The sequence below is a fragment of the Montipora capricornis genome, chromosome 11 (assembly GCF_036669925.1).
Source record: "Montipora capricornis isolate CH-2021 chromosome 11, ASM3666992v2, whole genome shotgun sequence".
Taxonomy (NCBI): Eukaryota; Metazoa; Cnidaria; class Anthozoa; order Scleractinia; family Acroporidae; genus Montipora; species Montipora capricornis.
In genome coordinates, this window is record NC_090893.1 from 26,196,173 (window position 1) to 26,221,797 (window position 25,625).

Sequence of the window (25,625 nt, forward strand, 5' to 3'; positions counted from 1 at the left end):
ACGTACCTACAACAAGTCAAGAGGTAAGCTCACAAGAAATGGCTGCGCACTTTAATCGGCCTTCCAACTCCGGAACCACTTGATTTATGCGGCGATAATATCTCCGAAAATTGGAAGAAGTTCGGACAAAAGTTTACTAATTATGAAATTGTCACTGGAATAAACAAGAAAGAAAGTGTGACTAGAGTGGCCACGCTGCTAACAGTCATCGGCAATGATGCTATCGATGTTTTCAACACGATAACGTGGGATGCAGAAGGTGATGACACAAGGATTGACAAGGTATTACAGAAATTTCAAGAACACTGTGAACCAAAAAGAAAATGTTAGTGACGAAAGATACAAGTTCTTCTCAAGGGCTCAAGAGAGCGGCGAAACTATCGACCAATATGTGACTGTACTTAAAAATGTGAGTGAAACCTGTGAATTTGGAACACAAAAGAACTCTCTTATCAAAGATCGAATTGTGCTTGGTGTAAATAATTGCAAGACGAGGGAAAGATTGCTCAGAGTACAGGAACTGACCCTAGACACCTTTAGCATCGGGTTTTTCAGGCAATACCGCGAACCGAAAACCTCGGGAAATCACGTGATCTTGTCCTTGCCGTCAAGTTTGCGGTTTGCGGTTGGAATTTCAACTTCAAGACACCATTTTTGCGGTAAGTGATTTACGGCAAGCGTTTTATAGCCAGAGATCAATCAGACCTCCCGTGTGACCATGTCACTCACGTTGTTACATCTGTTTGCTATCTATTGGGGACAATTTTGAAGATCAAATATAAGTTTTGGGAAAATTTGAGCTGTTTTACTTAAGAGCAGTTGTAGCAATGAAAAATCCAAGATGACCTCTAACGGCAAACAACTAACCACAAATCGCGGTTTGCGGTTTGCGTTATATTCCGAAAACGTCGGTGCTAAAGGTCTTTAATGACAGAAAAGCAACTTCAAGAACTGGAAAGTGATTCATAAGTACATTGTATCGCAAGGAGAAGAGCAAATCAGTCCTCAAGAAGCAGCTTTTAGAAAAGGAGGAAAAACCACCTCCAAACAAGATTTTGAATTGCGGAAAAAGACATGGTGTGAGAGAGTGCCCCGCGCATGGAAAAATGTACCACAATTGCCAAAGACAGCATCATTTCCAAAGCTTGTGCAGATCACGAAAGACAGTTCATGGTCTTGAAGAAGTAACCAAAGAACACCATTCGAAGAAAAACCTGTTTGTTGGAGCCATCACCACCAATGTTGAACTTCAAAATGATGAATGTTTTGTGATGTTGCCAGTGCAGATTAAAGACATGTTACATGAATTAAGCTAGACACCGGATCTCAAGTCAACATCTTACCTGTCAGAGAACTCAAGAAGATAATTGGAAGCAACCCATGCATGGATCCGTGTACACACAAACTAGTCAGCAACTCTGATTACAAGCTAACAGTTTTTAGCACGGCAAAACTGCCCGTGAAGTACAAAGCAAATGTAGAGAAAGAGCTTACGTTCCACATAGTTGACACAAATCAACTAGGATTACTGGGACTCAGGTCTTCTCAAGACCTGGGTTTAATCAAAGTGGTGATGACGCAGAGGAAGAACGATCCAAACTAGATACCGATTTGAAATGTGATAAATTCCCACATCAATTGAAAGAAGAAGTCTTGCAGAAGTATGGAAACGTTTTTACTGAATTGGGCCGTTTGGAGAAACCTTACCACATCGAAGTAGACCCCAGAGTGACGCAGGTTGTGAACCCTCCCAGAACGATACCAGCAGCTCTAAGAGACAGGGTAAAGCCAGAGTTGGAAGACGTAGAGAAACGTAGAGTTATTCGTAGAGTAGAGGAACCCACCGACTGGATGAGTTTTATGGCCATCGTTGAAAAGCCTGACGGGCGTTTGCTTATCTGTTTGGATCCCAGAGATCTAAACAAAGCCATTAAAAGAGAACACTTCCAACTCCCCACCATTCAGGATATTACAACACGAATGGCAAATGCAAAATGGTTCACCAAATTAGATGCAAATCGAGGCTATTGGAAGATACCCTTGGATGAAGCAAGTCAGCTGCTGACCACTTTCAATACACCATTTGGACGGTTCTGCTCTCAGGTCACTCCTTTTGGCATCAAATCTGCCCAAGAGGTCTTTCAAAAGCGGCATGACTTAACATTTCAGTGACTTAGAAACTGACATAGATGACATCATAGTGCATGCAGAAACAGAAGTCACACATGGTAGGCGTCTACACTCAGTCTTGGAATGCTGTGAAAAGATCAATTTAACACTAAACAAAGAAAAATGCGTCTTCAAGTGCAAAGAGGTTACATATATTGGTCACAAACTCACACAAGATGGAATCAAACCTGACGACAACAAACGACAACAAAGTCCATGCCATTAACGAGATGCCAGCACCATCTGACAAAAAGGGAGTTGAGAGACTTCTTGGAACAGTGAATTATTTAGGAAAGTTTGTTCCCAATTTGGCAACAGTCACTGAACCATTAGAATTCTCTAAGAAAGGACAGTCACTGAATTTGAGTGGTCATATGAACAAGACTAAGCATTTCGAGGGATTAAAGCAATCCTTACCAAAGACGGAGGTCCAGTTCTAAGGTTTTGTGATGTAAGAAAGCACTATTGTGACCGGCAGACCAAAGCCCTCCCCGTTTTGGAGACAGGTGATCGGATAAGGGTGCAAATGGGGAGCAGTTGGAAACCGGGAAGACTAATCGTGCAACACGCAGAAACGCCCAGATCTTACGAGATCCAAACAGATGAAGGAAGAAAATACCTTCGAAATCGAAGAATGTTGATAAAATCTGCAGAAGACAATCTTTCATCACTAGACAGCCCATTTGCTTCTAACTCACCGACAACCGGTACACGCGAATGGCCACATTCCAAGAAACCGGTGGACAAAGTAAGCCCATCAGTGGAGGGGCCTACAGCGACATTTCCTCAGCCTGAGGAACTGTGCTCTACAGATGAAGATATTGAAGAGACAACCAGGACCACCAGTGGTGTAGAGTTGTTCGGAAGCCACTGCGTTTCAAGGACTATGTTCTGGGGTGAAAATCACTCTCTAAGTATTGACGTTAGCAGTTTTGAACAGTTGCATGAATTTGCTAGTTGTTATTGCTGTGTGACTCAATGACGTTTATACAGTTTTTAATCTTTCTTTTTCTTGCATGCTTGGTTGTTTTTTTTTTTCGTTTAAGGGAAAGTTGTAATGATCAGCGGTAAAATTTCTACATGTGCACTGAGCGGGGTAAGGAAGCCATGATTGATTAATTTTTAATATTCACTTTGGATCTGTGTTTTATATGCTTACATCGACCTAAAATAACGAGATTATAACAGATGCTAACTTTTTCCAAGTTGATTTTTTGTTTCGTCAAGGAGAAATTCTATTTTATCGTTGTTTACCATAAGTCTATCACATAACATTCACCTTCCTATGTCAGCTACGCGTGATTCAAATGCCTGAATAGCAGATTGTTGATATTCAACACTTTTTGGTTTAAATGAGAAACAGGCCTACTTTGGGACCTTAAGTTGCGTTAAGGACGTTCGCACCCATTGCTACTGCGCATCCTTACAGCGCACACAAATTCACATGCCACGTCATGCATCGAGTGCGCACGCTAAGTACTAAAATGAACAATGATAGGGCAGATGGCCATTGCTATAGCTTTGCTTGGATTTAACGATCTTGGATGTTCGGTGACCCCGAACATAACTAGTATAGTTATTGCTGTTTAAGGAGTAAACTCATTAAAGATTAAAGGCCCCTACTTTTCTTCTCAGAAACAGTTTACAATTATCTCCACATTGTCCAAAAATGAACAAAAAATCATTGTAAGAAGTTAAAAAAATTTCAAGATTTCTGTCCTCGGGACATGGAATCCTGCTATCTTGCGGCTGCAAGGCGCATGAAACTATGGTCGCTAAATGCAAACTTGTTCTTTAAGGAAGCTCAACAGTTAACTAAATTCACTTGATGGGTCCACTTAAACAAAGTTTGGTAGAGAACATCTCACTTCAAATATGCATTGCAATATTTGTGGGCTTACAGACACTGTGGCCTTGTTCGTTAAAGAAGGTTTAGGGTGTTCTTCCTGGCAAGTTCTCTCCAAAACGAAGTCGGTGACCTCCAATTTTTTTTACATTTCTGACATCACTAACTCATCATCTTTCAATGGTAAATTTGCAGAAAAAAATCTATGTTAGAGAGTTTTCGCGCGAAAGTCCTTAAGTCGCTTTAAGTGGCCTTTAGTCGCTGTAAGTCGCTCCCTAGATCCCTAAATAATTTGCGAATAGCTTCACTACAGAGCAAGAGTTACAAAAGAAAACAGTTAATTTCTCTTAAAATTTTCCCTGTAGAGATTTACCAGTATGGCTACTGATATAATAAGGCTTGTTTTTTGGGTGTTAATGTTTGGATTATGGCCATTACCATGGCAACATCACGTCTAATGACAGGAAAATATATTCTTATTTTTGGCCTAAATTGCGTATATTTATACTTTCTTTTCGGTGAATTTTTTTTATTCTTTGCCAGATTATGAAAATGATATTACCTGACATTAGGCTGATTTAGCAACAGAACTGGAACGTCAGTGGCGACGTCGCGCGCAGCAAAACTACCAATGAGAATTTAGAATAGAGAAGAAAAGAGTGGAGTCTACTCTATTCTGAATTCTCATTGGTGTTTTTTCTGCGCGCGCCGTCGCCACTGACGTTCCCGTTCTGTTGCGAAATCAGCCTATTTTGAAGTGGTGAAAAGTCAAGGTCGTTCAGACGGTTTTGTCAATATTCTGTAATTTGTCATTTTTCTAAATATATTCGATTTCCTCTGATAGATTTTAACAAATACTGGGTATTTGATAGAAACTGTACGTGGTTAGACCTGAGCCAATTTTAAAAACATTTTACCTCAGGGAACGCGAGAAAATGAGCAGTTAGTTTTACTCATTTTGTCACGCAGACGTCACAAAAATAAGAAAACCACGCGCGAGTCAGGCGCCATACTAGTGTCTAGGATGAGTACGGCCCTAAAACTCCAGGGAGCCTCCTTTAACTCATTAAGTTATCCTAAAACAATTGGGAACGAGTTAACAAAGCAGTGGCAGATCAAGCGAAGCATCTTTATGTAATTGTCTCTTGGTTATTTCCAAAAACAAATAATATTGGGTGATTTTTTTGGGCATTTTCTTCTTAAGTCGGGTTAAGTCGTCTTAAGTTACGGCAACTTAAGGTCCCAGAGTAGTCCTATGAAATGCACTTGAGTGTCGTCAGCATAAGTATGAACATTAGGCAAATGGCACTGAATGAAAAATGTTGTAAACATTCCTTTTGCTTTTTTCATGCGGGTGGTCCGCTCATGGAGTAGCTCACCAAAAAAAAAATTTGAAGCAAGTAGTTTAGAAGTTTTAAAAATTAGACTGAGAACCTTTTAAAGTCTTATAACTCAATAATTATTGTAGAATAATTTTAGTGGAATTCTTGCTTGAGCACCATAATCATGCCAAAAAGGTTGCTAGTCTACTGCTGTTTTTTTTTCTTTAAACAATTATTCAAATATACATTAATTTCATTCAAGTCGCTTGGCAACGGGCAAAGGGACAACTGAAAAATCAGAGTCCTTCCTCCCGTTGCCAAGCGACTTGTATTCCTATACTTCCACATTCCTATCATTACATGTATTCATTTCATTATCGCATACATGACCTCTTTTTTCTGTGAAGTCTGCTGGTCAAGATTGCAAAGAAGAGGAGTGTGTTGAGGAGTGTTGAGCACTGTTGTGAGCGCTATCTTACAAAAGGTAAGAAACTTGTTTACTGCATTTTAAGTGAGAGATCAGTCTCTTGAAAGGTGTTGCATTGGTAAAAATTTGTGGACGTGTCTCCTCCTCTTCGGAAAATGGCGGTGTCTACATGTCTTGCAGGAAGACATGATAGAATTTTTGAAAATGCACCGTGTCCGGCTGCAGTCCGATAATTTTCTCAGTTTCGTGTCGATTTTCGCTAAATATTCTAAGCCTGCAATGCGGTCTTTGTTTACACCACTAAAAATAGTCCATTATAGCAGTCTTGGATCCATTTCCGTGACCAGTGTCTGACACTTGCAGACTGGGGGCTCATTTTAAAATATGGGCAGCATTCTTCAATGATCGCGACAAGTACCTTTATCAGTACTTAGACTTAAATACTGTTTATAAGTGTTATTTCAATACTCCGCAAATTATTTTTATATAAATAACATCTATTGTATGCTGAGTCGTTCAAGTAAAGTAAACACATCACATGATCAGTACAGTTGGCCATCCAGGGTTTGAATGGCTGGTGGTCAGCAGAAAAACTGAAATTATTTTACCACAGAAAAGTAGACGCATCTAGCGAAATATTAATGTTAACCACTGTTCACCTCAGTGTTGGTGACTAGTGGTGAATAGTTGTTTTAGTATATACTAAATCAAAGAGATAATATACCACATAAAGGTGATTTTAACTCATTTGTGCCTGCAACAATTACAATATTTTTGGACGCAAATCCCACACGAGTTGCTCAGAGGTGAATAGTCAACAGTAGTTATTGAAGTGATAGCTAATGTGCCTCAGCAATCCAGAGTAGAATAATTGTTGTATTAAAAACTCCAGGATCAACAACGTTGTCAAGTAAAGCATCGATTTCTTCCTCTGTCAATTCGAGTCCAAAACGGCTTTTGTCTGCCATTTTTCCTCAGGGCTGCAAAAATGTTTTCAACTGGCTTTATTGCTGATGCGTGCCTTGACCATATTAGATAGGGCAGGTGTATTAACTTATAGACTGTGGCCGGCAAGCCAATGAAAATGCTGGAAATCTGATATCTGTAGTTCAGTTTTTAATAACAAAACATATTCGAAGTTTGAGTAACCAATCAGAGCATGTGTTTTTTACTGTATACTAACAAGAATTAAACAAACTATTATTAAGGTAAATTATATAAACTAAAAGTTAGTAAAGCAAGGATTAGTTCAAAGTGAACAGTTACAATAATTATTGACTGTTGATCATCTTCAAAGTGTGCTTGCACTATTGTTGATCACAACTACATTCTCCAAAAAAGTTGAATGAAAGTTTTATGGAAACCAATTCTACAAATGATATACTATAAGTCCTCTGTGTAATATTGTGAGACGGGGTTTCCACTTCCGTCCCTGGTGGAAGACACTGAGTGTGTTTACCTAAGGACTACCAGTATGAAACAGTCCACAACATGTCTGCATGTAGATGTCTTGTCTTTCAACATTATCTGATAGAAGAGAGGCAAATGCAGGAAAGCTGTTTGATAAAATATGTACCAATCAATTTCATAGTCTCCAAAGCTTAAATTTTTGCTAAAAGAACTGCCCGGTATGTATCCTTTAAATCATTTGTGCATGTTTAGCAGTTTAACACCTAATAACTAGATTTAGATTTGTACAGGACTGGTATGCAGTAGGTTATTCTTGTTTCTAATTTGTTATGAATAACTTGTATATAGCACAGTAATTCATTTTGCTTGAGTTCTTTTATTATTTTACTTTTTATGTTTTTTTTTTCTCTTGCATGATTTGTAAACCTTGTCATAATTCAGCCCTTAAATAAAAGTCCTTTAGAGTGAAAGAACTATCTATCTGTTATGAATTTCCTTTTATACTTTACTTGTCAAATAAAATAATTTAATACATCAAAGAACCACTACAAATCAAGATATTCTAAATACAGTGAGGCTAAGTAAATATAGTTCGTAAAATAAAGTTAAGTCAAACAACTTGAGCCTTTTTATATATTTTTCTTATATGATGACTTTCACCTACAGTAGTCAAAGAGGGTTTCGTGACAATTTTATCCCTATTAATGTTACATTAACATAACAAAGTTAACCTTGTTCTTTAACAAACTTTCAAAATGGCAAAAAGCTTTTTATCCGTAATACGGCAGCCTGGCCTTCAGGGCTTTACCGGGAGCATTACTGAGTATGAGACTCACAAAACACAAGAAAAAATGTGCACATAATGATATTTATTACATTTCAAAATACTTCAAATTTAATGGCCAATAGAATGGTAAATGCTGAATGGGGAGATATCTATTTGTTGCCCAAAATGGCTAATTAGCCAAATGCTGCTGCCCGGCGGGCCTGGTGGTCCAGTATAGTTTTCAACTTTTCTTGAATGTCCGGGCCTAATATTTGGCGAGCCCTGAGGTAGGATGCGATAACGCTAATAGATAAATTAAGTGGGTGAAGATGTGACACATGAGCAGATGTCCTCAGTACTGTAGTTGATGCATGTTAGAAGACGGCATTTTATAATGTTTTTTTAAGGCAGAGGATGATAGAAAGCATCTTGACTCACAGACAAATCCTATAACCCTAGAGAGTTTGCCCAAAAAAGTAGTAATGTAGAGTTTCCAAGAGGTCTTATGGTCTAACAGGTATGATCAATCTTTTGTAGTAAAATGAGTGGTTGAAGATGTGACACAGGAAGTCTTCATGTAGAACAATCTAACCCATTGACACCCTAGGAGGCCTCAGTTGAGGAGTAAAATCGTCTGGCGTTAGACAGAGTAAAATATCTTAAGTCTCACTCCCAGAAGTCAATGGGTTAAAGTTCTTTTTCTTCCTTTCCATCAGCAACAGAGCATTATTATTAGGAACATTTTCTTGTCAGGGATTTGTCGATGCTTAACTGAAATGATGATTGGGCTTCCCTGAACAAAAACAAATAAAACAAATAGAGGATTAAAAATGTTTGAAATTCTTCCCCAAGAGCCAAAACTTAATACATTTCTTTTAACTAATGCCCCAGGTTATTTAAACATGCCATTTTGGTGTGAATGGTATATAACTTTATCTCTTTCTGGTTCCACACTAACACCTGGCAAATGATTCTAGAAAGTCTTCAAAGTTGATAAAAATTATTTTCCAAAATTTTGGGGCAGTTAATAAAGGTATACTAGAGGCCTTGGAATTAGAAGTCAATACTGCCCTATGCAGAAAGGTCAAGAGAATTTATTTTAGCTTTTGGTGCCCAGTGCAGGGCTTCTGATAGGGTGCCGCAAAAAAGGGGAAATTCTGCGGCATTTTCAAGGGAAATTATGCTGCAAATTATGCATAAAAAACAATAAAAGCATCCAAATTAAATCAATTGGTGCCTCATTTTAATTATTTTAATCTGAAATGGCTCATTTAGTCAATTAAGTGTCACTTGATTCCTCCTTAATTAATTAAACAATGTTACAAATTTCAGTTTTACATACTAGATAGCTATAGGCTGGTAATTAAGGTATGTCCATATGCTATTTCAGATTTCAGGCCTCGATAGACCGTACAACCTATCAGAACAAAAAATAACTTGAACAAAGTAGAAACATTTCTGTGTACTATACAAACTTGATACATTTGATTCAAATGAGAAGCTATAAATCACCCAATGACATAAACAACTGGCCATCGTCCACATGAAGTGTACCTTCCGGATAATTTCTTGTCCTGTCATTCGCAGTAATATTTATAGGAAGATGCGATCGTGTTTTCGGTTTCGAAGAAGCACTCGGCGTTTTAACTACAAACTTATCCATGCGGTATTTTGGGGCGTATGGAAAATCCGGAAATTCGGTATCCGGAAGCGGAGCCGGAACCGGAATGAGAACAATAAAGGTCGATGATATCCAGTTGTTTTATTTTAGCTAAAAAAGTTGAATTTTACATTACACACTTTAAACTGCAAAATTGCCTTTTAAGGATATTGTTGTGACTACAAAGTTCATACCATTGGCGTCACTCCTGTTTTAAACGGCTCAAGTTTCGAGAATAATTGACATTGAGACTTCTCCTTGTCCCTTGGTGGCGTGGGAGCGAAGTTGGTACTGAAGCCATGGGTGAAAGGAGTCCACAAAAACCAAAAGAAATTCACCTTATTTATTGGAATAAAATGTTAGGGGTAAACAATTACGAACCTCGCTTTCCCGCCTTCTCACGGGAAAGGTGAGTACTAATTAACCTGCGTGGCAAGCATTCGAAGGGGAAATGGAGATCGGCGAGAGAACGAGGAGGGCGCGTGTGGAAGAAGGGGAGGACGCTATTGTTTTTCGATCTTTTTATGCTCAGATTCTAATCGTAAAAATCGTGATTGGCTAGCTAGAATTAAATTTGTGCCAATCAACACCAACCTATTGCGGTTGAATTCAACGTCACTTTGTTTTCGAGCTCTCGCCTAAACAATCTTTAAAAAGGCCGCCAACCTTGTCTTTTTGATCTGAGTCAAAACGTTTGGATAGAAATTCAAGATTATGCAACAGTTTTCTATTTTCCTTACACACACGTTGCAAACAAGTTGTGAAGAATTTTCGATTTTTTTCAATGGATTCCAGCCACATTTGTTAGTCGTTCAGGCAAACGATTTCTTTTTCAGCGATGGTCTCAACTATTTCACAAACACGTCACACGTCGTTGAAAGGTTGCTCCTTTTTCGGGCGACGGTGTTTTGGTTTCACACTTCTCTCCGCCGTGAGTTTTTTTGAATAATGCGCGGTAAACCACTTTCCCGCGTAGCGCATTTTCCTGTGAACGTTTTTGATTGGATGCCATTTGACAGTTAGAGATTTGGCAGCTGCCTTATGTATGCATATTAATTACGGGGTCCTTTCACTCGCACCCTCCTCGTTCTCCCGCGGTTCTCCGTTTCCGCTTCAAACGCCTGTCACGCAGGTTAATTAGTGCTCACCTTTCCCGTGTTTCTTCTTGATCTCCAGTGCGGCGAGATCTGGAAGGCGAGGTTCATAGTTTCTTACCTTAATATTTTATTTCAATAAATAAGGTGATTCAGAATTATTTTGTCTTTTACTTTAATTTTCTTTGGTGGACTCCTACGCCACCAAGGGACAAGGAGAAGTCTCAATGTCAATTATTCTCGTAACTTGAGCCGTTTAAAACAGGAGTGACGCCAATGGTACGAACTTTGTAGTCACAACAATATCCTTAGAAGGCAATTTTGCAGTTTAAAGTGTGTAATGTAACATTCAACTTTTTTAGCTAAAATAAAACAACTGGATATCATCGACCTTTATTGTTCTCATTCCGGTTCCGGTTCCGGTTCCGGATCCGGTTCCGGCTCCGCTTCCGGATTCCGGATTTCCTGGTTTTCCATACGCCCGGTATTTTGTCTCCCGCTAAACGAAACAAGCTACATCTTGCAAGCGACGATCAAACTGTTTTTGCGCCGATTCTTACGTCGAAAATTGCGCGGGATTAAATAACATCTCCAGAGAATATATCAACAAGTGAATGGCCCATTGACACAAAGGATTGTCTATTCTTTGCCAATAAGCAATCGCTTCTTTTGAGAACTAGTACCAGGTCCCCGACGTGCAAAACTACGCATAGAACGCCTGTTCAATCGATCGAACACTCGCGGACGATTTTGGTGATTTCTAACGTCTTTTGAGAGGTGAATCACCTTCAACAACGCTTAGATTGTCGTAGAACTTAAGTAAGAAGCGAATATTTCCTTGTTCTTTCCTCGAATTTTGCAATTTTGCCTGAATTATGCGATTTTTGATGAATTATGCGAAAAATTGCGATTTGAGGTCGCAACATCGCAGAATATCAGAAGCCCTGCCTGTGTAACATGTAGACTTGGAAAACAAAGCTAAAGTAACAGTACGCTATTAACAATGACCAGATAAGCTAAACACTTCATAGCAGCGATAGCCGAAATTAATTACGTACAAAACCATATAGAGATTAACAAGCACTACTTATTTTTTATTTTATTTTTCGCTTCAAGTTAAGTTTTCATGGAGAGATCTTAGATTTTGCGAAACAATTTTAAAAGGACTGTATACAGGTTACTGGTAACATGGCAAGGTTGTTGTTGTCATGAAATTTACACCACAGCATCAGCAATAGCTTGATCACAATACTGAGGAAAAAATTGCTGAAGACAACGCTTCGCATTGTTGTAAATATTTTCCCGTCTTTATTGGAAATACGCGGTACCTACATGCACGCTCTAACTGTGTTTTTTTAGGTCTATCTTGTTCCTTTAGCTCTAATTATGTCAAGAACTTTTATTTTTTTGGTCACGCGCTTTATAAGTACCTACACTATTATATTTACGTTGTTGCTTGCCTTTTTATTAACTTCCTATGAATTGTTTTTGTGAGTTAAAAGATCGCCAATGACTTGCCTAAGCTGCCTCTTTGACGTGGAAATGACTTCTTTTTCTTTTGTATTTTAGTGCTACGTAATATCACAATCTGTTAATGATTTCAAGATCAGTTAACCACAGGAACTGCCGCATTGTCAACGGGGATTCTTGGTCTATATGTATAGAAAGAAGAAACTGTCTAAATGAAAAACGAAGTCTTACGAGAGATATAGAAGTCCATACTGGTGTAGAGTGTTTTCGCGAAGCAGCAACATTGGAGACACATGAAAGAGTCCACACTGAAGAGGAGCCTTATAAATGCAAACAATGTGGAAAGTGTTTTAACCAACCAGTGAAGTTAAGGACGCACGAAAGAGTCCATACTGGAGAGAAACCTTTTAAATGCAAACAATGTGGAAAGTGTTTTAGCCAAGCAGTGAATTTAAGGGTGCACCAAAGAGTCCATACTGGAGAGAAGCCTTTTAAATGCAAACAATGTGGAAAGTGTTTTAGCGTAGCAGTGAATTTAAGGACGCACCAAAGAGTCCATACTGGAGAGAAGCCTTTTAAATGCAAACAATGTGGAAAGAGTTTTAGCGATGCATCGAATTTGAGGAGACACGAAAAAGTACATACTGGCGAGAAGCCTTATAAATGCAAACAATGTAGAAAGTGTTTTAGCAAAGCAGATGATTTAAGGGCACATGGAATATTCCACACTGGAGAGAAGTGTTATAAATGCAAACAATGTGGAAAGTGTTTTAGCAAAGCAGGTGATTCAAGGGCACATGAAATATTCCACACTGGAGAGAAGCCTTATAAATGCAAACAATGTGGAAAGTGTTTTAGCAAAGCAGGTAATTTAAGGACACATGAAAGAGTTCACACTGGAGAGAAGCCTTATAAATGCAAGCAGTGTGGAAAGTGTTTTAGCAAAGCAGATGATTTGAGGACACATGAAAGAGTTCACACTGGAGAAAAACCTTATAAATGCAAACAATGCGGAAAGTGTTTTAGCGATGCATCGAATTTGAGGAGACATGAAAGACTACATACTGGAGAGAAGCCATACAAATGCAAACAATGTGGAAAGTGTTCTAGCGATGCATCGAATTTCAGGAGACACAAAAGAGTACATACTGGAGAGAAGCCTTATAAATGCAAACAATGTGGAAAGTGTTTTAGCCTAACAGTAAATTTAAGGGTGCATGAAAGAGTCCATACTGGAGAGAAGCGTTCTAAAGGTCAGCCAACAGGAAGGTCTTTCCGGAAAAGAAAAAGTGTCAAGAAACATGAAAAATCACAAGAAGGTTCTGCAACTTCAAATCAAGATGAAGTGGAGATTCATTACCCCTGCACTTGGCCAGATCCTACAACCTGTAGTTCGAACCAGGATGTAAAACACATCTGTTGGCTTTGCCAGGAGGTGTTGAGCAGCGAGGAGCTGCTTCTTGCACATTACCAAAATCATATGACGTTTGAGGAGCCAACGACGTGAACTAGGTAATTGGGTGGCTCTCTTGATAATTTTTTTTTATAATGGTTTAAATCTTTGGCAGTAAAAAGGAAAGGAAAGGAAATTTATTTATGGTGGCTTAAACGAGTTCCAACATTTTGCAGGGATAGTTCTATTTAAAGGATTAATTCTACAACACTTTTTCATGTAACGGCAATGTATTGGTACCAAATAATACAACAAGAATTGCTTAACAAGATGCATTTATTCATGTGACGTAATAAGTCACTGTGGCAACAAAACAGCGATGTAAAAACATCATTTATTATATGACTACAATTGTAGTTCCGTGAGCGGGCAAGATAAACCAAACCCCACGCTGTGATTGGCTACCCGAGCGGGGAAGATGGAGTAAGATGGAGTAAGATGGGTCCGATGGAGCTGTCTTGCCCGCTCGGGATTTCTAGCTTGGTCCCGCAAGATCAAAGATCATTTTTTGGTGTTTTAAGTCATATAATAAATCCTTTATTGACCAAGCTTGTTCGGTCAAGATGGCTGGATATTGGCCTCGTTCTTTTTTTGCGTGTTTATGGACCTCGACTTCGTCTCGGTCCATAAACACCCAAAAAAGGAACTTGGCCAATATCCAGCCATCTTGACCGAACAAGCTTGGTCAATAACCCATATATATTTTTTATTTAGACAGTTATGTTTCAAAAACAAACTCGGTGATCCCCCCTTTTTATAGGTGGAAAGTGATTAGCATGCAAAGATAAAAATTTTACAAAACTCTCTGGAGCTGATTCGGGGCTACCTTAAAATTTTCCAATTGTGAAGGTAGCTAAAAACCCTCTCCAGAGAATTGTTTTTAACTCAGACAAAGTTGTCTTAGTCTGCTCATCACATTCTAGCAATAAAAACTGGGGGTCACCGAGTTCGTTTTTGAGATGTAATCGTTTAAAGAAAAAATATAAGGTGATTTTACATCGCTGTTTTGTTGCCACATAAATGAGTGCATCTTGTTAAGCAAAAATTGGTGTTTCGTTTGGTACCATAACATTGCCGTTACGTGAAACAGTTGGGTGGATTCGATCCTTCCAAATACTACAGTTTATTGAAAGTGTTGAAATTATTTTGAGTCTCCGTAAGTGTCCAATCTTCTAACGCTGGAGCACCAATTGGGGACACTGTAAACTGAAATCAACAAATTAACGCAAATCAATTCAAATGTTCGTTTTTGGGAAATACAGCATTTTTAAAATTTGCGAATTTCGCCTTGCGTGACACCAAGTTAGTGGCCATTTGGTTGGAGAAAAAGGCCTTTTCTCTTTTAATATTAAACAGTTGCAACGTTTCAAGTCTCATAAGGTTGTGCTAATGCGTGTGTGTGCCATTTCATGAGTTCATACTGTAACAGTCTACTGTACGGCTTACCAGCCAGTTATATTAACAACCTGCAACGGGTTCAAAACGCTGGCGCAAGGCCCATCTTCAATACCACGCGTTTTGATCACATTTCTCCTGCTATGAGAGACTTGCATTGGCTGGCTACCATTTAAATACCGTATAATGCCGTATAATACCGTACCGTATAATATATTAACAACCTGCAACGGGTTCAAAACGCTGGCGCAAGGCCCATCTTCAATACCACACGTTTTGATCACATTTCTCCTGCTATGAGAGACTTGCATTGGCTGGCTACCATTTAATACCGTATAATGTTTAAATTGTTTTTTACAAATTCAAAGCTTTACATGGTAGTGCTCCCAAATATTTTCATCAAAACATTTTCAGCTCGATCTTCCGAACAAGACCGAGAAGACAACAGGAGACAGGACAACAGGAGACAGAGCGTTCTTTGCAGCCGCGCCGGCCCTGTGGAACGCCCTTGGATAGTCTCTAAACTTTTATAGAACGGCTAAAAAACATTTTAAATTAGCTTTTAGCCTACAACCTATAGTATTTTAACATAGATTTCTGCATCCATATATATGTATAATATTTTTATCTAGTATTCATTTATTAACTATTTAGAAAAGCTGTATATCCTTTTTATGGTAATATTATAAGCACTGTAATGTAAAGCGCATTAGATCATATACCCATGTTCTTAGCGCTATATAACTAATAAAGTTATGGTAAAGTTATGTTATGAAAAGAACTGGTTTTCATGGCGAAGCGAATTCCAATTTTTTTTTTGTTGATTTCTGGCGGCCATTTTTGTGTACCATATGGCGCCTCAATACAAAGCCGGCTTATAGAGCGTTTTCATTCACGTGACCAGCAGCCATATTGGATTACTGAAACAAAAGAAAGGATTTGCATAAAAATAGAGCTCAATTCCCGGAGGATTAGTTTGGTACATCATGACCGCCATTTCTTTCTTTTGGAACACCAACATGGCCGCCGTGACGTCATGTGAAAACGCTCTATTTAAGATCCTTATAAAGGCCCACCTTCAACCGACAGAAAAGACCTGCCAATTGAAATAGAAGACTTCGAGTCTACGGTTATTGCATGAAGGATACTACAATGAATCTACAGTATAATAAAACATGATATATAAAAAAACAAGACTGGAGAAAAACTCTAGCTTCACTTTAATTTATACACATTAAATTTACTTACATACAATATTAAATTCACTTCGATACACTACCCACATCTATCATCTCCATTATGGAAAACGGCATCATCAGCTTTGCAGGGCTTCCTATGTTTTATTGAACGGTTTAGAATTTATTTTTTTGTTGCCTGACAGTGAACGATGTGGCTGTCAGCGGTCGTGGAACATGACGGCTACAACTTTTATACCTTTTTATGGTTAGGACTAGAATAAGGTGAGACACTTCGTGACACATATAAAGGTGTAACATTTGGTCACGTTACATGGCAATACCTGACAGCGCCAGTGTTAACCCGCTCTGGCAGATAAACAACACTGTTTAGGCAGAGAATAACTGCTGGCTTAGGCACTGATCTGTGGTGATTAGGAATAAGCGCCGACTCGAAATGGTTAGTTTTCATAAATTGTTCTGGTGACACCGTGTTTAAACTTAGTAAACCTTTAGTTAGATCGTTTGATGTCTCACCTTATTTTGGAGTATCCATTTTAGTCACAACCTAAATTTTACCGCTCCGACTATCATTCCTTTCCTTGCCTTCATAATCGGTTTTCTCGGTTATGGTACGGACTATATTCCTCTCGAGACATCTTTCTCCAAGTTTCCTTCTGGGATTGGCTTCGAAGCTCTGCAGCGGTTTCCTCGTAAACCAAAGCAATCCGTCATCCTTTTCACAGGCCAAACTAAAACGTTTTTGGTGCTAGTCACGTCGAGCAAAATCCTAGACCTACTTACAAATATCATTGTGGAAAGTGCGCGAAACCTGTCAAACTTTTGACGTCAGCAAAGCATTTGACAAGGTACCACATCAGAATGATATCGACCAATTAATACAGCAAATGAAAGTGTTATCTTGCAGAATGATATCTTGGGCCAAGACATGGCAAATGCAATTTAATGTGTCTAAATGCCACACAATGAGAATCTCACGAAAGAAGGAATCCATTTTGACAGATAATTACATGATGGCAAGAAGTTGTCACCACTGAAAGACCATCCTTATCTGGGTGTTACATCGTGTTACACTTACGAAAGATCTAAGATGGAACTGCCGCATTGAGAAAATAGTTTCTCAAACTCATTAATTATTCATGAAGCAACAGCCAATAAATAAAGCATATTTGGGTCACATGCATGAACCTTGATACCCAATGAACACTCAGATGAAAATCTTAAGGGTTTTGACCTGATATCAAACATGGTTTTGATCTCGGATCAAACACTTGCATTTTCAATAATTAATACATCGGTAACAAGAATTCCAGTAATGACTTGAATATTTTTTTTATGTAATTAACGTTGATTTTCACAGAACAGTTAGAGAAAGCTATTCACCTCACCTTCAGTCGCTATTATCAAGGGGATTTAACGCGTCTGCACAATTCTTCTCCTCCAGATAGCGTCGGATACTTAGCAACTATTCACCGAAGTGCAGGTGGCTTCGCGGCTCGGTAAATATCCTTCCCTAGCCACGTACCGACACTGACTAGTACATACTAAAAAAGTGAGATAACATAGCACAAAAAGATGATTTTAACTCATTTATTCCTGTAAAGATTACAACATTTTCGGACGCAAATTCCGCGGGAATTGCTCGGAGGTGAATAGTTAACAATTATTCCATGAGCCCGCGTTGGATACGAGATGGTATCCAACAAGGGTGAATGGAATAATTATTTTATTGAATTCTCAACCTTCGGTTTTGCTAAATGTTATTTAAGCGTAAGAAATGATCGGAAAGTGATGTGACTTCCGGACGTCAAAAATTTTAATTATGCTGAGCGACATTTGCCGCATTCATTTTAGCCTGTTCCAGGCTCCCAGTTAGTCGGGAAAGAGTAAAAAATGCGTGCGAAAAATGAGTAGAGGCTTGGGTCGGCTGACCCAAGCCCCCACTCGCTTTTCACACGCAGTTGTTTTCGTTTCCCGACTATCTGGGAGCCTGGAACAGACTACATTCATTTCCATATAAGGTCAAACGCAGGTATATTGGCTGGTAACCGAGATCCAGTGAACCAATGAGAAAGCTAGAATTACATTATCCGAGGTTGAGAATTTAATAACAAAGGATATCCAATAAGCGCCCCCGTTGAACGCAATCCACTGTTTTACTATATACTAACACAATTTATGCTATATAAACGGTATTTGGTGGATGTCTCTTCCCAGACGTCTTGACCACCTCCATCACAAATTTGCTAAGCCAGTAATTCAAATTTACTGCATACATTTCAATGGTGGTAGAAAGCTGTGCGACCTTGTGTAAATCATGGTCTTTAAAGAGCCATCCTGGATCTAAAACGGGAGCTATAACCGACCGAGAAATTTGCCATTCGCCAAAAATTGTTACCACCCATTGTTCTTATCTTTGTTTGAAGAGGGACTAGCTTTTTCGACTAACTAGCATTCTTTGTAAACCGTTTTCGGCGCCCTAAATCTAGCCTCTCCATCTTCACTCATGGTCAGACGCCAACTATACCAAAACAAGCAAGCACATGGCCCTGCGGCTTCGGGCTTTCATTCAGTTTCTCGGTGTGATGAAACACTACCACTGGTTTTTGATATATTACTTCCAAATGCCGAATCCTATCCTTTGTTCCGTCGAACAAATTAATTACCGGTATGGTAGAGTAATTTATTATACAATGTACATTGCATTCTTATTCTGTAATATTGTAATTTCTTAGAGGAGGTTCCCTTTTCAAATTTATTCTCATAAAAGTAAATGGTATTTTGTCATCAACTCGCCTACGTAGACGAGTTAGTCAACCATAGTTGGTGAGTTTGCTACTAACCAAGGCGACTTTACTTCTTTACGTATTGAAACTATCATTAAGTAAAGTACGATCGTCCGGGTGAGTGTAGTCCTGAGAAGGACTGTTTGAGATGACATTGACTGACGTTTGGACAACCTGAGCGGAAGTCATCTTCAGAGTCAAGTGATTTGTGTAACGTCAGTAGATACTATAAGAACTCCGGTCGTAGATGTCATTGGTCAACTTATTCGTGATGTTATTGGTCGACTGTCAGTTGAGCCCCCCCCCCCCCCCACCCCCCCCCCCTTCATTTTTGCATAAGCATTGTTTTTGTTTTCTCTTGGGACCGTTGTAAGTCCCAAGAGAAACTGGAAACAATGCTTATGCAAAATTTGGGGGAACAAACAAAGAGTATTATGGTATTTTCCGAAGTGGCCTATAGAGCAGCGACTGAGTTCACTTACGTTCTAACTTTCGTCAACGTTAAGACAGCATAAATTCAAAAATTCAAGAGGGCTTAACTACAGCAGAAAATATATTGTCATTTACATAGTGGGATTCCTGTGTAAGCATACGCTTCATTGAGCATCTCTGAAGAGAGAGCACATTGGAAGTGAGAAGTTGTATTAAAGAAACCGTTCTTGCGTTCAAAAGGTTTTTCCTGTCTTTTATCCGGTACAAGGATACAACAGAATCCGGATTACGGAATGCAGAAAATGTGAGGCTTTGGAATCCGGAATCTATTGTATGGAATCCAAAATCCATAGATTTTTTTCGTTGGAATCCAGGATCCATTTCGATGGAATCCAAGACTCAGGATCCTGGATCCACTGTTCGGGATCCGTAATCCACGGGATATAAATACAAATACAAATACATACTTAATTGACCGCTCCCCATAGGGGCTTTTCAGGGTCAATGAAACACAACGAAACAACGGAACAGAACAACAACAACTGTTAAGAATCCCAACCGGCCGGAGGCAAACCGGTTGGCGATTTACAAGTGCAGCTGGGAAGTTGAAACAGGGACTACCTGGAACAAACTCAACGAGTGGTCGGAACGAGTCTTGAACCCGGGATCACTCGTTGAATTTGTTCCAGGTATTCCCTGGGATGGGATCTGGAATCGGAGGGCCACCTGGATTTCTTTAAAGTTGTGAACACATCCAAGCGTTTTCTGCATAATAACAAAGGAGGTAGATTTATATCCATATTTTTTTTATCAGGCTCGTTAACTCCCAAGCTGTCTTCAACAGAAATGCTGCTTTAATTATGGGACTCGAAGACTATGGAGAAATTCAAGATCAAGTGTCTGACACCGGCATGACCATTCCGGGGGTGGGCAGGGAGTGAAGGGTGAGGGGTGATTGTGGTCCTTTCTTTTTTGTGTGAAATGGTAATTTCGACTTTCCATCTTGTTTCTTGTTTTCCCCTCTTGTGTTGAGACGCATATTGCCGACAATGCAGAGGGAGTACCAGTAGTTGCTTGCCTCAGGTTCACTAATGTTTCCTCTTAAAGGGCCTGCTTTCAAGGAGGGAGGGTGTCCCGGCTAACCGAGCTACCCTGAGGAAAGCCAACTTTTCATACGTATACGTTTCGCTAGAAAATGCATGCATTGAAGGTTTACGTGCTAGACAGTGTAACCCGCCTTCCCGGGGTACGCTGTCTACTTGCCGAGGCACCCTTCTAGGCGGACTATCTTTTTGCCTTGTGGAGGGTTTTTGCCAGGTTAGCCCGGCTAACCGAGGTGAGAATTGAAGCCAGCGACATTACCATCCTGGGAAATTGTTTCGTCGTTATCACTTACTAGTGACAGTGACATATACACTGAACGAAATGACAAATAAAGGTCAAAAAAGTTTCCCTAGAGACTGAACCGTGGCTGCTAGCGGAACAAATGATAAAGAATTTTAACTTCCCGCCAAAACGTTTCTATTTGTCCGCCATCTTGTTTGATGTGCTAAATGGCCCACTCAAAAATAGCCACCCGCTTAGGCGAGTTTGAAGTGAAGGCGGGTGTCATAACATTCTAGTTAGTTCTTCTTAGCTCTTGAGCAATTTCGCCTTTCTTTGTATGCAACGCGTTTTGTTTTCAGTATTAGCATTCATTCTTTCATAGCTTGATTATATTTTCCTCCATGTTAGGAGCAAAGCAATTCTCGCTAGTCCGTTAGTAATATTGTATCAAGAGTAAGTCCATTGTGTTATCGATTTCACCCATGGTTACAATGTAATTTAGGTGACTATTATTCACTACTTCCACAAATCCCATAATACACTTCTTTTACCCCCCTCCCCCTCCCCCCCCCCCCCAAAAAAAAAAAATCTGCATAGGCATTGTTTTCGACTTCTCTTTGGTCATTTTCATGTCCCAGGAGAAATTGCAAACAATGGTTATGCAAACGTCTAGGGGGTAATAGAGGTGTATTATGGGATTGTGCAAGTAGTGAATTCCGTAGAGGAATCGCACTTATTGAATTAGAGTATTCCTGTGTTAATTTCCTATGGAAAATTATGTAAATAATTATATTTTATAACGTTACCTTGAGTTTGGGTAGACTTTCATATACCGGACTAAAATGGCAGAGGACAAAAGAACCATTGTCATTCCGATTAGGCCTTGCTATAGTTAGGTGTTGTTATGTTCGCTTTGTTCTCTTATTTTATGGACATTAATGATTTCGGATCCGGTATGTGAAAGAACAGCCTTGAGTTTTGAAGCCTGAGAGAGTTCAGTTGGAGAAGTTTGAAAGGAAGAAAGTAAGGAAGTGAGATCAAGAAACTGTTGGTGAGAGCACTCGTCTCCCAGCAATGTGGCCCGTGTTCGATTCCCAGACTCGGCGTCATATGTGGGTTGAGTTTGTTGGTTCTCTACTCTGCACCGACAGGTTTTCCCCGGGTACTCCGGTTTTCCCTCTCCTCAGAAGCTAACATTTGACTTGATTTGCTTTCATTGTTAATTTCAGTTTACAGTGTCGCCAATAGGCCTTAATTAGGATAGCCGCCATGTTGATCTTCAAATTGTCATGCAAATTAGCCATGTGTTATGCTGGGGGGCAAACATTAGAAAAAAGGTAAATTGCGGAAAATCGGCTTGTCGAAATATTGAAATATTAAACATTGATAAAAGTACATTTTAGAATTTAGAATAAAGTACCTTTTATAATAAGTTTATATCTTTTGATTGCCTTTGGCATTTGACTTTTTAATTCGTTATCTGCTCATTTTTCACTAAAAAAGCATCGAAGTAACTTGTGTAATCATTCTATTTTACAACTTAGATGATAAGCATTCAATGACCGTGAAACAAATCTTCTGTGTGGCTGAGATGTTTGTTATAACCTCTCGAAATTGTGCTGTTTGCCCCCTCAGAAGTGTGTAGCTAATTTGCATGATAATAGCAAATCCAACATGGCGGCCATCGTAAATAACGTCTATTAGTGCTCCAGCGCTAGAACGACTAGACACTTTTTTAAATAAAGTTCCTTTCCTTTCCTTTTGACGCGAACAAGAAGCTCAGCAAAGGCAGAAAGTTAAAATTAAAGGAACACGTTGTAAACAAAACTATTCTGGAGCTGGTGGCTTGGACTGGCGAGCTTGACATGCAAGAAGTTTGTAGGAACTGAACTCAAGGGAACTAGAACTAGAACTAGAAATATACTCAAGTGCACTGTAAATATTGTAAATAGCTTAGTTCGTAATTACTCGTAATTTCTTGGGTTTCTTTTGTACTATACTCAAATACTTTTTCTTCAGTTGTAATTAGAGGTGTTTTTCGCGTATGTGGGAAGGAGATTATTTACTCACGGTTCGTTGCTTTACCCGTCGCGCAAGCCAAGGGAAACCAATGCGTTACAGCGGGCTGTCTTAATTAACCCTCCTAGCCGGGTAACTCGGTCAGCCGGGGCACCCTCTCTCCATGTAAACAGGTCGTTATGTGACTCGGAATGCAATAATAGTGGAGAAGCGTGACTTTTTCAAGTGACGTCAGAAAGAACATGATTATGAATAGAATGAATATCTACATGAATTTACATGTCCGTTCCCTCAGGCAGCCGCACTCGTTCCATTCACAATGATGTTTCCAATTTACTTTCAAATGCATTTGACCTAAAAAATTATATTTTCAGGACTGACGCAAAAATTATCGATTGCAAATCACTTCCAAAAGTATTAGACGAATTAATGAGCATTAAGTGTCTATAAAGTGACAATTGCTTAAATTGTGTAGCTAATGCAAGGATTTCTCCGTTTTCTCATTCGTCTATAACCCGCATTTCAAATTTCAGTTCATTTCCAATCATTCAAGTCACTAGGCAACGGGCGAAAGTACAACTGAAAAATCGGAGTCCGTGGCAGGATTCGAACCTACGACCTCGGTCTTTGGCACTGTTCACGGACGGGAAAATCACTGATCAGGGATATCAAAATGTTAGTTGCACGCATCACGAAAATAAGCAAATAATTATACTCTATATTCCTGCTCTTACTCAAAGGAAAGCGACAAAAGGCAGTGTTTGGACTGAAAGCTTAATCGAGAAGGCAATCTAAATGCTGCATATTTGCAAATTATAATTCAACACAAAATTTCTTTATTTTTTGCAAGTTTATGGACCGAATCCGTAGCTCCAGGTGCCTTTTTTTCAATAATATACGTAGGTCGCGCGGTAAAATATATATAAGGTATTTTCTCTTCGAACTGTGTTTTTGTTATCAATGAGAACACGTTGGGTATGTCATTAACTTCTGAACTGTTTTAATTACAAATCGACAGGATGTTATCTCAGTGTTAACAAGCAGTTTCCATATAAGGTCCTTATGGTATATAAGCCGACAACCGAGATTGAGTGGACCAATCAGAACGCCAGATACGCAATATCCGAGATTGAAATTGTCGTGTGTGTAGTAGGCACTCCAGTTTTCGTGGGTACTGCAAAAGGGTAGGGAACTGGTCTTTGAAATGACCAATCGTGTGTAGGTTTTCAACCTGAACTGTCAGACAGGAGTACAGATCAATGGTGTAGCGCATTTTCTTTTACTAACGCCAACAAAGTCTTTCAAAGTCTTCATAAATTTTCCGGAGGTCTTCCAACTAAAAATCACATAGAACAACATCGAGAAATCACGAGTATTGGTTATTAATTCAAATTCTTCACGGGTCACGCAAAACCTTTTCGAACCTTTGTCTCACGGATCACGAAAAATTATTTAGCGAAGTCAAAATAGAAGCGGTTAATCACGGGTTTCGACAAAACACTGACTCCCGGTCAACTGACCCCCTACTGACCCCCTTACTTACCCCTATAAAATCAATGGGAAAATGAAAATTAAAAAAGCCCAGAATTATCAATGGGACACGATTCAAGTTCATCAATAAATTTAGCTCACCTGCAACTACTTTCAAGATAGCGGACGCGTGGCGGATTTCCGACTCCCTTCTCATTTGACTGAAGGATTTGTCTCGGAAAATCGAGCATAGAATAAGTTGGAATGTCAGCAAGAATGGTATTTGTACCCGCTAGAAAATTAAGCAATAAAAATAGCGAGGAAAGTCTCGCAAATTAACACGCACGCAACTAGCCGCGAGCGACACGCACACGAGTACATCAACCGGAAGTTTATTATGGCAAGCTTGTAGTCCCAGGGCCCCTCGCCTTTGCGAGCATGTTTATTTGTCAACGTTTCTCTTTGCTTCATTTCCCACTACGAATGAAAGCAATAATTGATGATATTCAATCTTATTCTGTGCTCGATTTTCCGTCAACAAAACCTCCACTAAAGAGTAAAAGGAGAACAAGAGTCGGAAATCTGCAACGCGTCCGCCATCTTGAAAGTTTCAGGTAAGCTAAATTTATTGATAAACTTGAATCGGGTCCCATTGATAGTTCTGGGCTTTTTTAATTTTCATTTTCCCATTGATTTTATAGGGGGTCAGTAGGGGGTCAGTTGACCGGGGATCAGTGTTTTGTCGAAACCCGTTAATCACGCCTCACGAGAGTACTCCTGTACGACCATCTTTATCTAATTGAGTTCCTGAAAAATCGATCCTGCCTAGGACTCTGATTTGTCAGTGGTCCTTTCGCCCTTTGGAAAGCGGCTTTATTTATTCTCTCTCTCCCAAGAGCGTCCCCAAGTTTCATTCCATGTATTGCAAACATGACGTACTCTTCTTCCTTTGAAGTCCGCTGGTCATGATAGTACTCGTTGATTGGAATAAGGTGTTTTCATGGCTTTGAGGGCTGTCCACTGATGTCAGCGAAAACTACCTCACAGAAGGTACATGAAAGAAAGTTTTTTACTGCATTTTAAGTAAGAAATTAGTCTCTTTTAAGGAGTTGTATTGTTAAAACATTGTGGGCCGGTTTCATCCTTCTCGGAAAATGGCTGTGTCCACAGGCCAACCACCCTCTGTTGGTATTGGTGTTATTGATCTGTAGAAGGATAATAGGGAGTTTAAGAAACCACAACGGCTACGGAGACGAAAACGTCCCTTCAAAATATCACTTTGATCTATTTTTAGCATTTTCATAATTATTCCATCTTGTTTAGATTATACAATATGGGCGAAGTGTCCTAAAACTGGATTAGTACGGACGCATTTGAAGTAAAG

At 39.4% G+C, this 25,625-nt stretch overlaps 1 protein-coding gene across 3 annotated transcripts in view; it reads left to right on the top strand.

Moving 5' to 3' along the window:
• The first annotated feature begins 5,746 nt into the window (after positions 1–5,746).
• The window catches only part of LOC138022822 (zinc finger protein 420-like), a 28,883-nt gene continuing 9,004 nt past the window's right edge, over positions 5,747–25,625 (top strand). The window contains exons 1-2 of one of the 3 annotated variants that reach the window (XM_068869789.1): positions 5,747–5,821; positions 12,264–13,377. In XM_068869789.1, the coding sequence (XP_068725890.1) occupies positions 12,289–13,377 (1,089 nt within the window). In that variant the 5' untranslated portion in view covers positions 5,747–5,821; positions 12,264–12,288. Of the gene's footprint in view, positions 5,822–12,263; positions 13,378–24,675; positions 24,856–25,137; positions 25,292–25,625 lie in introns of those variants that run through there. The other 2 variants (XM_068869788.1, XM_068869787.1) reach the window with 2 other exon arrangements.